General features: G+C 43.6%; 1 protein-coding gene and 1 pseudogene across 1 annotated transcript; both read right to left on the bottom strand.

Annotated features, from left to right (window-relative positions):
• Nucleotides 1–270: 270 nt before the first annotated feature.
• On the bottom strand, nt 271–3,409 carry LOC136504892 (cytoplasmic tRNA 2-thiolation protein 2-like). Its single transcript, XM_066499931.1, has 7 exons — nt 3,066–3,409; nt 2,314–2,662; nt 2,137–2,223; nt 1,928–2,049; nt 1,766–1,844; nt 1,208–1,602; nt 271–769 (listed from the first exon to the last, which is right to left on the bottom strand). The coding sequence occupies exons 1-7, from the start codon at nt 3,368–3,370 to the stop codon at nt 724–726; spliced, it is 1,383 nt and encodes a 460-aa protein (XP_066356028.1). The 5' UTR covers nt 3,371–3,409; the 3' UTR covers nt 271–723.
• Nucleotides 3,410–13,608: 10,199 nt separating this feature from the next.
• Nucleotides 13,609–14,762, bottom strand: LOC136503648 (uncharacterized; annotated as a pseudogene).
• Between the last annotated feature and the right edge of the window lie 413 nt (nt 14,763–15,175).

Consider the following 15,175-nt stretch of genomic DNA (forward strand, 5'->3'; position numbering starts at 1 on the left):
AGTTGCACAAAGCAAAATGCAAGGGACCACTTATCTGCAGTGTCATTACCACTTCATTTCCTGCAACTGCATAGGTATTATACATTTGTATGTGATATGCCATGTGCATATGCTTTGCATTGGGAATAGGATGTGCATCCCTTCAGGCCTACAAGGGACAAAGATGCAGCACTAGTCTGTACATCCCACAATGCCAAAAGTATCCTTCGAATCGTGTATAGATGGGGCTAATCGATTATAACCAAAGTACATACAGAATTTATTGAGAAAATGAATTGTTCAAATCACTGGATAAATTCAGCTTGTTACAATGTTTGCCTTGCAGAATAGCTGGCACAGCACGAGAGATGAGACCAATTGATATGAGATCACATGTAAGTGGGAAACATTCAGCTCTCCAACCTGCGCTGTCTTTATAAAATCAGTGGAAACTTGCTGGCAAGTGATGGTTTGCCTCATCACTATACAGATCCCAGATGAGTTTGAGAATATCAGGAGCTCAATAGAGCAGTGCCATACTAGTAACACTGGTTTCATCAAGGGAAAAAAAAAGAAACACTGCTATCTATAAGTTTGGCATATGCCTGTGTGAGGACCAATTAGAATTGGTATGTCTTCTTATACAACAAACGAAACATGTCAGTATAAACAAGCATTCGGACATTCCATACGAATTAAACATTATGCCTCCAACAAATTATGTCATGAAATCAGAGATTAATGTCAGTTTTCATCATCTTCATCCAGCAGGTAGTCCGCTATCTGATCTCTGAAATAAACACTTTACCGAATCAGTGCACTTGAAAGAATGAACAGGACATGATATTAGTAAATGAATAGAGAGCCCACAACAACAACAACAAAGCCTTTTAGTCCCAAGCAAGTTAGGGTAGGCTAGAATTCAAACCCAACATGAGCCCCTAGTCACGGTTCAGGCACGTCGATAGCTGCTTTCCAAGCACTCCTATCTAAACAAAGATCTTTAAGTATATCCCAACCCTTTAAATCTCTTTTTATTGCCTCCCCAATGTCAGCTTCGGTGAATAGAGAGCCCAACATACAGAATCCCCCATGTCAGCTTCAGTGAATAGAGAGCCCAACATACAGAAATACACCCAACATGTTTGCCTTAGTAAATCACTGATAACATGCACTAAAAATACCCAGACAATGAGGCAGCACGTAAAGAAAGATGTGTCAGCCTCACCTTACTGAGCTATGGCTGGCAGATGCAGTGTCCACTTTCTCAGTCCAAAACTTCGGTAGTAGTGAAAAGAAATGTCCATGCATATCTGTAGCTGCTGGGAGAATCTGGAAATGGCAGCTTTGACAACAATGAGCAGTATACAGATCAATTTTCTTCTGAGCCTTGTGCTTTGTGTTTTCCAAATTCTGGAGTTCTGATTCACTGAACGGGCTTCCACATATCAGGCAAAGAATCTCAGAGAAAGTAGACTCGTTGGCATCAATGTTCTGAAACTTGGGACGAAGCCGTGACGGCAGGAAATCATGGTAACCGTTTGCTGAGAACTTGTTAAAAGAGAATGGTTTAAGCTTTTGTGCAGTTCTTAAAATGGTATGCTCTCGGGAAGGGTTCTCTTCCTGTAAATAGAAACGAGAAAATGTTTAAAACTATGGCTTGTGCTGCCCCACAAGATATTCATAAAAGTAGTCATCAAACAAGAGTACAGCTTCAGCTCAATTACAGAATAGCTAAAATTTTAGGTCTGCAAGAAAGTGACATCCAAAGAACAAGAGGCCCTACCCTTAGCCGTGAAACAAAGGATGCAACTAAGCCATTGATGCCGCTGCAAGGCCTATTGAGAAGTTCCTGTGTCTTCAAACTGACCAGAGAACCCATTATTTATAATAAAAACCACTGCAAGAACAACAGACAACTAGGCTAATAAGCGAGCGTTTATCTTACCTATAAAGCTCACAGAGCAAGTTAAGCTCTTGGGCCAGGCAATCATGAAGTGGAAGAACCACAGGCACTTCCCACCGTGTATCAACATACTGGACATCAGCTGGTAAAGCGTAGCCTTGCCCCTGGGAAAATTAGTATTCCATTATGCTCTCAGAGCTCTCTGATGTTCTTTTCAAGAACGATCAAACATCACCAGATCAGCTATATACCTTCACGGTTGCAGATAGCACATGGCATGCTATTCCAGAAGCACACGTTCCCAGCATGATCTTGGTGTAGCCATTTTCCAGTGCAATCTGAGCAAAATATCAGACATGAAATGGTAAGTTCGACCTATATAAAGATAAAAACATGTGAAAGCATAGACAAGCACTGAAGGGAAGCACCTTCTGCAGTGAAAGCATGCGCAGGCACCGAATAAAGTCGTCCCTACCCGTCTCATCATTGATCACGCCGACCAGCTCCTTCAGCCTGGCCGCCTTGTCATCTGATCCAGACGAGATCACGTCCTCAAGAGGGGCGACGTGCAATTGCTTATCTCCTGGTGATAAACTCGACAAGATCAACTTGATATCTTCGATCGCCGTGTCAATTTCGTGTCCCGGCTTCACTGAAAGGACGCTCTCGTCGACGAATGCGACACCAAGGCTGAAGGCTGGCAGGGCCTGGGAGTTGCTCGTCTCCCAGCTTTGGATCGCCTTGGACTGCATCTCGTGTATGAATTGCAGAGCCACCCTATGTTTGTGCGGCAACACTTACACTCAGTGGATCATAACAAAACAATTCAAGTGAAGCAACATAAAAACAGCCAAACTGATTATCCTGCAACCCATGATTTTGTAAATTGTAATATAGCTCGAACCCAACGCTATATATGTTGGCCGTGTCCATTGATCCCTTTTCTTTTCGAGATGTTATGTATTGATCTTTCGTCACTGTGCACAGTTTACCCAAATTAGCCGCCCAAATTACCCGATAGAGAGAAGGCCTAGAAATAAGGAAGGGAAAAAATAGGGAGAACTGGGTACCTGTTGTGCATTGATCTCTCGTCACTGTGCACGGTTTTTCCCAAATTACCCGGTGGAGAGAAGGCATAGAAATAAATAATGAAGGGGAAGAAATAGGGATAACTGGGGACCTGGAGGCGGGACCGCCGGAGAAGGCGAGGAGGACGGCGTCTGTGGGGCGCACCATGGCGTTGCTCGTGACGGCGAGCTTGAACTTGCCGAAGAGGTGTGCCCGGAAGCAATCGGCGCACATGCCGACGCCCCCGGCCACCGCGACGGCCGCGCCGCCGCCGTCGCACTTGCCGCACGTGGCGGCGGCAGCGGAGATCGAAAGGCGTCCCATGCTGTCCGCCGGAGCATCCCCCTCGCCGCCTGCGGAGGAGGAGCACTGCGGCCCGCAGCCGGCGCCGCCGCAGGCTGAGGAGGCGGCTGCCATGGCGGGCGCGAGGAGAGGGAGACGTGGGTCTACTAGGGGTTTGGGGAATTGGGAATTTGGAACTGGAATTCCCTTCTCGCCTCACGTGCGTCCGTGCGTGTGCGAAACGTTTGTTGGGCTTCGTTTCGGGCCCATCTGGAGCTGGGATGGCCTAATAAGGGCCAAAGTAAGCCCACACTCATAGAAAAAAGTCTATTCTACCTCCCAGAATTATTAGCATAGCGTGATTTTTCTCCTTATAGACTCTAAATTTGGATTTTTACCTCTTTAAAACTGTTCAAATTGCTTCCCTGCCCTGGTTTGGCGTGGTTTTATCTTTTTCAGTTAATTTTTTTATAAATACTTGATAAAGTTTTTAAGTCAAAAAATATCTTTAAGCATTTAAAAATTCTAAAAACAATTGTGTAGATACATTAGGAGACGTCAAATCCCAATAAAATATTTAGAGATCATGAGTATATCTTTATATGCTTCAAAAATATATATTCAGCTTCAGTAAAATGGAAAAATAACGGAAAAAATTCTGGTTTTAGAGTTTAAGGAGTAAAATCAGACTACGACAATAGTTTAGGGAGGTCTAATAGACTTGGTCCATGATGATATGGTACTCAATTTCTAGGAAAAAGTCTATTATACTTCACTAAGCTATAATTGTAATCCGATTTTCCTTCTTGAACTCCAAATCAAACATCTTATCCCCTGAACTCTTGAGACTATTCAAATTAACCCAATGCTCTGGTTTGGAGTGGTTTTGTGTTTTTTAGTTAAAATTTTTGATAAATACTTGATAAGGTTTTAAAACCACAAAAATTTCTTAACGCTTTTAAACTGGAAAAAAATGGAAATAGATTGGGATATGGCAAATCCAAATGAAATATTTAAAGCTCATGAAAATATCTCTAAATGCTTCAAAAAAATATTTAGCTCTAGAAAAACAGAAAAAGTATCCAGGAAATATAGAAAATTCCCAAAACATTTTAATCGGTGTATCTCTAAATGAGATTAAACTAGCACGAATGCAACATACGTTAATGTTGAATGCATCCACGCTATGCATTTGTGTGGCTGCGTAATATGTTTTATATGCGATAGTTCAGCGAGGTAGAATGGATTTTTTTCTAATTTCTATGGTCCAAGCCCGTATCCCATCATGATGATTCATGGCCAATGAATTGTTGATAAATTGGGTGGAAATTTAGTATACAAAATCAAAGATGCATCTCGTATTGTCAAGTTCAACAAATTTTTAGAGTTCCAACAAGGTCAACAAATGCATATCCTTTTTATCTATCGTATGTATGATATGAGGACAAAAACAGACGGATCCACAGCATGGATGGGGCTATGTGGGCTCAAGCCCTCCAACCATACCCACTAGAGAGGGAGAACCTGTTGTTACGCTTCCTGTAGCCGCGCTTGGGCTTGCCTTTCCTCCATCTCGTGCCTTCACTTCTCCAGCCGGTTTCCCTCCATCGGCATCACCAGTGCTCACAGCCTCCCTCGCCCACTCCAACCGGAGCGAGCCGGCTTAGCACAGATTCAAGGTCATCGGTCACCCGGCCGGCTCTTCTTTTCCTCGTCATCAGACGCTCCCGTCCGAATCTCATCTGCATGCATGCAAAAGAGTAGCAATTAATTCAAATGTTAGTGGAAATCATAGTCATGGATCAAATCTGCGCAAGAGTAAAAAAGGCTGGTGCCAAACAGCAGCAGCAATGCGACTTGGAACAAGCCATTTCTGTGCATGCATGATTTGGATAGGCTAGCTGTTGGCTGTCATCTTCAGACTAGCTAATTGTATTCTATCATCTGTGCAGTTACAATATATAATCCGAGTTTATATAGTAGAATATGTAGTAATATCTTGGGATGACGACTTGGATCAGGATTTATATGAGCAATCTGCTTCAAACAACATCTACAGACGTACTGAGGATAGATATTTGTCAATGGTCAGGCAAAGGCAGTGAATCAAAGCAGCGCACACATGACTGAAGGATTCTTTTGTTATCTGGTCAGATTCTCAGACAGTGAGCATGTCAAGTTAAACTGAAACTCGGAATAAAGCAGAACATGCACATAGGCACAATTCACAATTTACAGTGCTGATTAAATTAATGCCGAGCATGCATGCAGACGACACACAGAGAGCATCGAGTCAACTGCTCCTCACCGCTATGAAGAATCAGTGAGCTTGTTCCTCATGTCAGATGTTTATCAGTAGCAAGGTCAATACTGAGTTTCTCTGACAAGCGAAAGAACTCGATCAATTTTCTTTTCTGAACTGCTCCTGCTTATCTACAGCTGGCATGCATGTTTCAGGTTACTCTCCTAATTCAACAAAGCTACCATTTCCTGAAGCACAAGTTAGTAGTTCCCAAGAAAATTAAGATTGTACATGCAGTAACTGTTTCACACGTATCTTTGAACAGCAACTTCATAAGTAAACAAGTACTCTGAATATCTATCTGAGCTCTATATGTTAGACAGAATGCAAGATTCGATCAGTATCTATTGTCATCAGCAAGTTTGACGATATTTATGGTCTACTGAACATGTGTCATGTAGCTGTTAGTGTTGATCTCTCCAGCTCGGTCCAACGGTCGAGTTGGACCTTGACCTCGCGCCCTGATCGGAGGCGCTCAACCCTACATGGTTGGTGGACCCCGTCGCACTGCGCTATAAAGAGAGGTGGGGGCCGCGGCTCTCAGTACGAGGTTCACCGTGAGCCGCCACACCCACCAACAAACCCAATCCGATCTAGTGAGGGGCGCAACCAGCGACGAGAAGCTCCACTGCCATCTTCACCGCCGCCTCTGCGCCACCACTGCACTGCGACTGACCTCAACACCGTCACCGCGACACCGCTGCCCCGGACCGCATCACCTTCGCCATGGCTACGTCGAGCTCTTTCTCCAAGCCCGCGGATGGTCAGTGACATCTCACCTCTCTTCCTCTCTCTCTGTCTCTAGATCATGTTCTAGGAAGTTTTTATCCCGTATGTAAGGTTGTACTCGCTAGATCTATGTCTAGGTGATCCACTATGCCTATCATTGGTATCAGAGACAGGTTGAGGCGTAGATCTAGGATTTGGGGTAGAATTAAGAAGGAGGTGATTCGATTTGATTTGATTCGGATGAAACCCTAACCCTAAAGAACATGGACGGATCAGGAGAGGGACTCACCAGGGCTCCTCCACCGCCGTCGCATTGCCGTCGCGCAGGAAGAAAGCCCCGCTGCCACGCGGGAGAACGAGCTGAGCCACGTGCCGTCGGGCAAAGAGTGCCGCCGCAGTGGCTCGAGCTCAGGGCACCGACGCAAGGCCGCTCGATTGCAGCGCGCTCACCCTTGGGAACGTGCGCGCCGGCGAGGGGGCCTGCGGCGGCGCCGCTATCTCTCCTCCGGCCGCCATGGACGGCCACCGCTGATGCTCTCCTCACTCGGTGCGGCGCTGAGAAGGAAGCAAGAGGAGGGAGAAAGCAAATGCTCTAGGGTTCGGGAGGAGCGATCGGGAATCGGGGTTTTGTCCCCGCGACATCACCGGGCGGTCGTCGAATCCAGATTACAGCCTGGGCGGGGAAGAACTTTCCTGGCCTAGGCCCAGGTTGCGGCGTAGGCACCGGGAGCTCGGCGTGCGCGGCTGGGCCACGGGCCAAAATCGTCGCCTGGCCGCTGAACAATATGAGAAAGTTTAGTCTAATCTATTTTTAGAAGCACATTTTGAATGATTTTTAGTTAAATTTGAAGGTTTAAATCTCTGTCCAAATTTGAACCAACGGGATAATTTTTCAGAGAGTAGATGAGTATAGAAAAATGCTTCTGAAAAGTAGATAAATTTCATTTTACATGTTTTCGCTGCTAAGTTAATGTTTCATCCCCTAATTAAATTGAAATCAACGGAAAAATTTAATTAGAGGACTAGTCATATTTGTTTAAATTAAATTATGGTATTGTTATTTTTCTGACCAATGTTGGTGATAACAATTTATAAGTGTATTTACGAGTTGTTTCCATGCATTAATTCCATTCCTGCCCAACGGTGTTATAGAATTAATGTAGAAAAATGTTATATTTATGATTTTGCTATTTTCTTACCAAATTGATGATAGCAATATTATAAATGTCTTATTTATGAGTTTATGCATTAATTCTATTTCTGCCCAACAGTGATGTAGACTTAATGTAGAAGAATATTGTATGTTTTAATTTTGACCAACGTTAAATTAAGCCATGCAATTATTATGTTATGTTTTCTCACTTTCTCTGATGATGTTTTCAGGACTCAATCCTATGGCAATCATCTCGCATATTCCACCTCTTGAAGGGGCAACTATCGCGTATGGCGAGAGAAGTATGAGTTGGCACTTGCGCTGTCCGAGAATGACCTAGCACTTACCTCTCCGTTTCCTACTGAGCCAGTGGACCCGGTGGGGGCAAAAAATGAAACTGATACTAATTTCACTGCTCGGCAGTGAGATCATGCAGAAGTGAGAATGAAATACGATCTTGATCGTAAGAAGTGGGACATTTCGAACCGCAAGTGCTTGATGGTGGCTAAGTCCATAATTTCATATGCAATAAGGGGATCAATCCCAAATTGTGACACCGCCACCGAGTATCTCAAGAAAGTGGAGAGTCAGTTTATTGGCTCTTCAAAGGCTTATGCAAGCACCCTGATCAAGAAGTTATTCAATGAGAAATACTTTGGTGGAGAGATAAGAGAGCACATATTGAAGATGAGCAACACGACATCCAAGCTCAAGCCAATGGATTTGGGGCTCAAAGATGAGTTTCTGATTCATTTGGTTTTTGCTTCTTTGCCCAAAGAGTATGAAACTTTTGTTGTTAATTACAACATGTAGCCCGATAAATGGGACATTGAGAAGCTCATTGCCATGTGTGTGCAAGAAGAGGAGAGGCTTAAAAGCTCACATGGTGACTCTGCTAACCTTGTGAATGACTATAAAAAGAAGAACTTTAACAAGAATGCCAAACCTCAAGAAAAAGCCCCTCAGAATGATCATCATCATCATAACAACAATATTCAAGTTGACAAGGATCAATGCAAATGGTGCAAGAAGCATGGACATTACCAGAAGGACTGCCCAAATTTCCTGAATATCATTTTGAAGAGAGGTGAGGACATTATTACATTCATAGATGAGTCCTTGTATTTAAGTTATGCAAAATCTACTTGGTGGATTAACTCAGGTGCAACTATTCATATTACAAATTCATTACAGGGATTCCATATGAGGAGGACCCTGCAAAGAGGAGAAAGAAGAATTAAAGTAGCAAATGGAGTTGAAGCCATTGGAGATCTCTCTCTAGAATTAGATGATGGTTTTGTACTTCAGCTTTCAGATGTCTTTGTGTAGAAATTTGATAAGTGTTTCATGTCTAGACGATGATGGATATGATTGCCATTTTGGTAATGGCAAATGTCAGATTGTGTTTAATAATAAGTGTATTGGTCTTGCCTTCCGACAAGACAAGCTTTATTTATTATCACTTTCTGAGAATGTGAATGATGTGAGCACTGAGAAGGAGAATGCCTCCTCGTCTATGAATGCAAGAAATAAGCGAAAGAGAGTTCATGATGTATCATCGAAATTATAGCACTGTCGTTTAGGCTATATTTCGAGAGGGAGAATAGAGCGATTGATTAAGAAATCAATTCTTCCGCCATTAGAATTTTTAGATTTAGAACAATGCATTGATTGCATAAAAGAAAAGTATGTTAAGAAAATAAAGAAAGATGTCAAACGAAGCGCAGAAATTTTAGAAATAATTCACACAGACATTTGTGGTCTTTTTTCCTATGAAGAGTGTGGATGGTTATGATTCATTTATAACATTCACAAATAATTATTCTCGTTATGGCTATATTTATCCAATTAAGGAAAGATTAGAAGCATTGGATAAATTTAAGATATTTAAGGCCAAAGTAGAAAATTAGCATAATTTAAAGATTAAGATAGTAAGATCCGACTGTGGGGGGGAGTACTACGGTCGACACACCCCATATGGCCAAGTTCCTGGACCTTTTGCAAGGTTCTTACAAGAAAATTGCATAGTTGTCCAATACTCTACACTGGGCGAGCCTCAGTAGAATGGAGTAGCTGAAAGACGCAACCGTACCTTAATGGATATGGTGAGAAGTATGATAAGTTACTCTACTCTACCGATAAGTTTATGGATGGAGACATTAAAAACTACCATTCATATTCTTAATCGAGTGCCAAGCAAGTCAGGTGCCCAAAACACCATATGAGTTTTAAACAGGAAAGGAACGCTCACTTAACTATTTACGTGTGTGGGGTTGTCCGGCTGAGGCTAAAGTCTTTAACCCAAACATAGGAAAGCTAGACTCCAAGACAATCAGTTGCCATTTCATTGGCTATCCAGAAAAGTCAAAATGTTATCGCTTCTATTGTCCTGACAGACATACGAAGTTTGTAGAAACAAGACATGCTGTGTTCTTAGAAGAAGAGTTGATCAAGGGGAGCATGGTAGCGTGAGAAATTAACCTAGAGGAGAAGTGGGTACATGTGCCTACTCCAATGGTTCAGGAGCCATTCTTCACACTACCTGTTGTTGCTGCACCAACAGTGCAAGACACTGTAGTAACATCACCTGTTGTTAGTTCTCCCGTGATGACAATGAATGAACATGAGAAACCTATCCTTCAGGATCCTGTAGAACCCATTGTCACACATGAGGAAGAGAAACAACAACCTCATATAGAACAAGCGTCAACTAACGAGGCCCCTAGAAGGTCTCAAAGAGTCAGAAAACCAGCCATTCCTAGTGCTACGAAGTCTATGAATGTGAAGAATTTCAAATGGAGGGTGATACCACCTTATTTGAAGAAGCCATGAGAAGCACTCACTCATCAAAGTAGCTTGAAGCCTTGCAAGATGAAATGAGATCAATGAATACCAACGGTGTTTGGGACTTAGAAACAATTCCTAAAGGAGCCAAGACAGTAGGTTGTAAATAGGTCTACAAAACTAAATATGACTCCAAAGAGAGTGTAGAAAGATTTAAAGCGCGACTTGTGGTGAAAGGCTTCACGCAAAGAGAAGGCATAGATTACAATGAGACATTTCTCCAGTCTCATGTAAGGATTCTTTTAGAATTATAATGACGCTTGTAGCACATTACGATTTAGAATTACATCAGATGGATGTAAAGATGGTGTTCCTAAACGGGGATTTGGAGGAAAATGTTTACATGGCACAACCAAAAGGTTTTGTTGTAGAAGGAAAAGAACGTATGGGATGCCACTTGAAGAAATCCATTTATGGATTAAAACAACCATCAAGACAGTGGTATTTAAAGTTTGATAGTACAATAAGGAAGTTTGGGTTTCAAGAAAATGTAGAGGACAATTGCGTTTATGCAAAGTTGAAGAATGGGAAATACATTTTCCTAATCTTGTATGTCGATGACATCTTACTTGCTAGTAGTGATATTAATCTACTACTAGAAACGAATAAGTTCTTGTCCTTGAATTTTGATATGAAGAATCTCAGTGAAGCTTTGTTCGTTCTAGGAATAGAGATTCACCGAGATAGAAGAAATGTGGTTTTAGGATTATCACAAAAGGCATACTTAGAAAAGGTTCTAAAGAAATATAGTATGCAAAATTGTAAGCCTTCATCTGCTCCCATAGTCAAGGGCGATAGATTTGGGGAATTCCAATATCCTAGGAACCAATATGAGATCGATCAAATGAAAGTGGTTCCATATGCTTCAGCTATTGGAAGTTTATAGTATGCTCAAGTGTGTACACGCCCTGATTTAGCGTTTGTTACTGGGTTACTTGGCAGATATCAAAGTAATCTAGGAATAGAACACTGGAATTGGTAAAGAAAGTTTTGCGTTACTTGCAAGGCATAAAAGGCCTCATGCTAACGTACAGAAGATCTGATTCCCTACACATAGACGTGTATTCAGATTCAGATTATGCGGGAGATGATAGAAAGTCCACGTCAGGATATATATTTACTCTCACAGGAGGAACTATATCGTGGAAAAGCTCCAAGCAAACCGTCACTAAATCGTCTATGAGTATGCCGAGTTTGTAGCGTGTTATGAGGCCACATGGCAGGTGAATTGGCTGAAGAAGTTCATGTCGGGGTTGAAAGTGGTAGACGACATACATAAGCCACTTAAGTTATACTGCGATAATAATCCAGTTGTATGTTATGCTCACAACAATAAGTCAAGTGGTGCTGTCAAACACATTGACATAATATATTATGTTGTGAAAGACAAAGTCTAGGATCATATAATTAGTCTTGAGCACATAAGTACAGAAAAGATGCTCGCGGATCCGCTTACAAAAGGCTTACCACCTAACGTGTTCAGAGAACACTTAGCCGGCATGAGTTTAAGGGAAAACCTATGATTCCTGGACAATAAGGGCCTAGTGGACAATCTGTTTCAAAACAGAGAGGTGCATTATAGCTGTTAATCTAATGGCACTGACCGTGACGATGAGGCACGCTCTATGCACTGATCTGTGGTAAAAAAGAAAAAGATAAATTAAGTTAAGTTTAAGTAATAAGATGAGATCAAGGCGGAGATTGTTAGTGTTGATCTCTTCAGCTCGACCCAACGGCCAAGTTGGGCCTTGATCTCGCGTCCTGATCGGGGGCGCTCAACCCTACATGATTGGTGCCCCTGTCGCACTGCGCTATAAAGAGGGTGGGGGCCGCCGGCTCTCAGTACGAGGTTCACCGTGAGCCACCACACCCACCAACAAACCAAATCCAATCTAGTGACGGGCGCAGCCAGCGACGGGAAGCTCCACTGCCGTCTTCACCGCCGCCTCTGCGCCACCACTACACTGCGACTGACCTCAACACCGTGACACCACCGATCCGGACCGCATCACCTTCGCCATGGCTACGTCGAGCTCTTCCTCCAAGCCAGCGGATGATTGGTGACATCTCACCTCCGTTTCTCTCTCTCTATAGATCATGTTCTAGGAAGTTTTTTATTCCGTATATAAGGTTGTACCCGCTAGATCTATGTTTAGGTGATCCACTATGTCTATCAGTAGCAACTATTTTACTGGTCTCTTGCAGAAAACTCAGAACTGTTATGAGAACACTAATTATGCTACACTACAGTATACAGATGAGTTTGCAGTCCCTTCAGCATGATATATCAACTGAAAATGATTAATCAGAATTCATAAGAGAATCCTATCAAATAGCAATATATAGGTGCACAGATCAATAGCAAGTAGTACTTGACGCGGAAGCAGCATACAATAATCAAGGAAAAGAATGTACATAAAGCATATAATTTGGCTGTAAATTGGGACATCCAACGGTGAACAGTATATATATACACACAAGTAAGTTCAGTAAAACGGTGCTCAGTTTTCATGTATGTAAGTTTGAGCAGTAAGTTTGAGTCAAAAAATTGAGACCATCCAAGTTCAGTAAATTAAAACGGACTGCATCTGTGCTTCTGATCACCCAGCAGAGATTGTGGTAACCAAACCACAACTATTGTCACTGTGCAAAATCGCTCAAACTCCATCCAAACTACAACAGGGATGGAGCAGCTGGCCTCACAGCAGGGCTGTAGCTGTAGGGGTGCTCAACATTAACTGTCTGTTTATTCATTCAATCAATCTACCTCTCTTTATCTGTAGCTTGTTTCATATTAGTCCTAGCTCCTATAACCAAACAAAGCATAACATTTTCCTCAAGCACTTGTAGAAACCCAAAAACGATATACATGTTGGAGACTAAATGACTAAAATAACTATTAAGAACCCATTGAAAAAAAATCCGAGAAGAAGATATTAGATGTAGTAACTAGCCAACAATGTCTTCAAAACTACAGAAAAGTATATAAACATCTGAGCTAAAGTAAATGGTAGACAGGTTACAATTTCTACTGTCATCGGTATAACACTATGATCCATCTCATATTTTGCAGAGGGGAACATTTATTCTTGTTATCACCTATTTGGGATGAAAATGCCAATTACAACCACTGAAACTTTGCAGCATTGTTCAAGCATTATTTCCACATAACGCTCTCACCCATTGTAGTCTTGATACGCCGATTCAAACCACATCAAGTTAGCATAACACATCAAACCAAAAAACAAGAGGTGTTCCTGAGTTTTTTAAAGCGACAGAACAACAGAAGTGTCGCCTATTCTCATATCCCAGTGCTGTTGTTAGTAGTCTTGCTCCCGCATTCCGCTACGGTGCATCAACATTTGGGTGCCGCAACACCATTGCCGCTGAATTTGAAAGGAACAAGTAAAATCAGGGATACAGTTATGCACAATGCAACATATTGTGGTTCTGCAAGTGCTGAAATATTTATAACAAGATCAGCGTATTGGTAGTAGACAGCAGAAAAAACTGTAATGTCTGGAATGTGAACCAAAGTTTCACAACTGAATGTTTTGAATGGACAGTTTAGAGCCAAGACATTCCATCGTTTAGGAAAACATTGCTCACCTGCTGACCTGGTGGTCAGGACAACGATGTCCATCGTTTCCTCGCTGAGAGGAAGATCGACGACTAGAGGTGTGACTCGCCCAAGAGCGCCGGCCCTCACGCACAGCGTGATGTTGTTGTAGTTATCATTGAGTTGGTTCGCCAGGTCGCCTATCAGGTAATGCAAGGACCGGCCATCGAACTGGAGCGTTCCCCAGCTGGGCAAGATAAAGATACCGGAGTTGTCTGCCCGGATGTACAGTACCATCCGGCTCAGCACCACGGGAGCAACAACACCGTTCTGTTGTAATAGAGCACTTGCGTTTAGCATAACAAGAGTAGAGATGCACTGGTAGCTGAATGAAGAAGCTCTTGACAAATGGTGTGATAACAATGCAAGAACCAGCAGTAGCGAAAAAGTACATCAAGAAGTACATAGCAGAATCCCCTGACTCACCGGAATTTGATCGGGAATTGCTGGCGGCGCAAGTCTTGGGGGGATCGGCTCGACAGTCCAAGGCAAGTTGTTCAAGTGGTTCTAGTTCCCGACTAGGTGGCGCAGGAACACGCCCCCATTCCCGTCCTCCGTGACCTCCCACATGATGTCGGCCTGCATCGGCGTGTTGTACAGGCACTGGACCATGCGGAGGAAGCCGACGGCCGGGGTGGGCTTGCGGCGGCGCGTAGTCGGGCCTGACTCCGAGGTACCGGCCGTAGGCGGCGCTGTGGAGGAGGACGTCGTCGGTGGTGCCCAGGTGCGCGCGCGGTACGAGGTGCACCGCCCACGCCGTGTTCAACGACGCGCGGTGAGGGCTCAGCGAGACTCTCCACCCGTCCTCGTCGGCGTGGAGGTACGTGCCGTCCTCGCGGCTCCGCAGGCGGACGTGTTCCCCGTCGGGGAAGAACTCCATCGCCGCTACCTCTGCTGCCGGCCGGGGAGGAGGCGGACGGTGGCGAGGGTGGGTTTCTCGCGCGGCAGTCGGTGGTGCTCCGATGGCGAGCGGAGAGAGGCCGGAGAGGAGAGGGGAGCAGGTATTCGTTGCGTTGCGACGGTTAGTTTTTCATTGGGCGCCGAGCTAGGCCGGGCGGGGTATTTCAACAAGAAAGAAGAGGCAATGCGCAAGTCGGTTAGTTGCTGATGTTTGATGCATAGAATCGATCTAGAGTAGAACCGAGGGACTTCTAGGTAACTAGTCAATCTAGATAAGCCCTAGTATGTCTTGACCGAGAGGTGGAGACGGAGAGATAAAGAGAGAGGTGTTGGTGTTGAACCTGAGCCCTCGAAGGGAGTCGTGGATGAACAGGAGCCGGCCATCTCAGGTTC

The sequence above is a fragment of the Miscanthus floridulus genome, chromosome 14 (assembly GCF_019320115.1).
Source record: "Miscanthus floridulus cultivar M001 chromosome 14, ASM1932011v1, whole genome shotgun sequence".
Classification (NCBI taxonomy): Eukaryota; Viridiplantae; Streptophyta; class Magnoliopsida; order Poales; family Poaceae; genus Miscanthus; species Miscanthus floridulus.

What these genes read in the sequence shown, in the direction of transcription:
- LOC136504892 (XM_066499931.1), bottom strand. Translation starts at nt 3,370, where the DNA reads ATGGCAGCCGCCTCCTCAGCCTGCGGCGGCGCCGGCTGCGGGCCGCAG. An exon ending in TGCTATCTGCAACCGTGAAG is followed by an intron (nt 2,050 to 2,136) that starts GTATATAGCTGA and finishes TAATTTTCCCAG; the next exon opens with GGGCAAGGCTACGCTTTACC. An exon ending in GCCAGCCATAGCTCAGTAAG is followed by an intron (nt 770 to 1,207) that starts GTGAGGCTGACA and finishes TGTTTATTTCAG; the next exon opens with AGATCAGATAGCGGACTACC.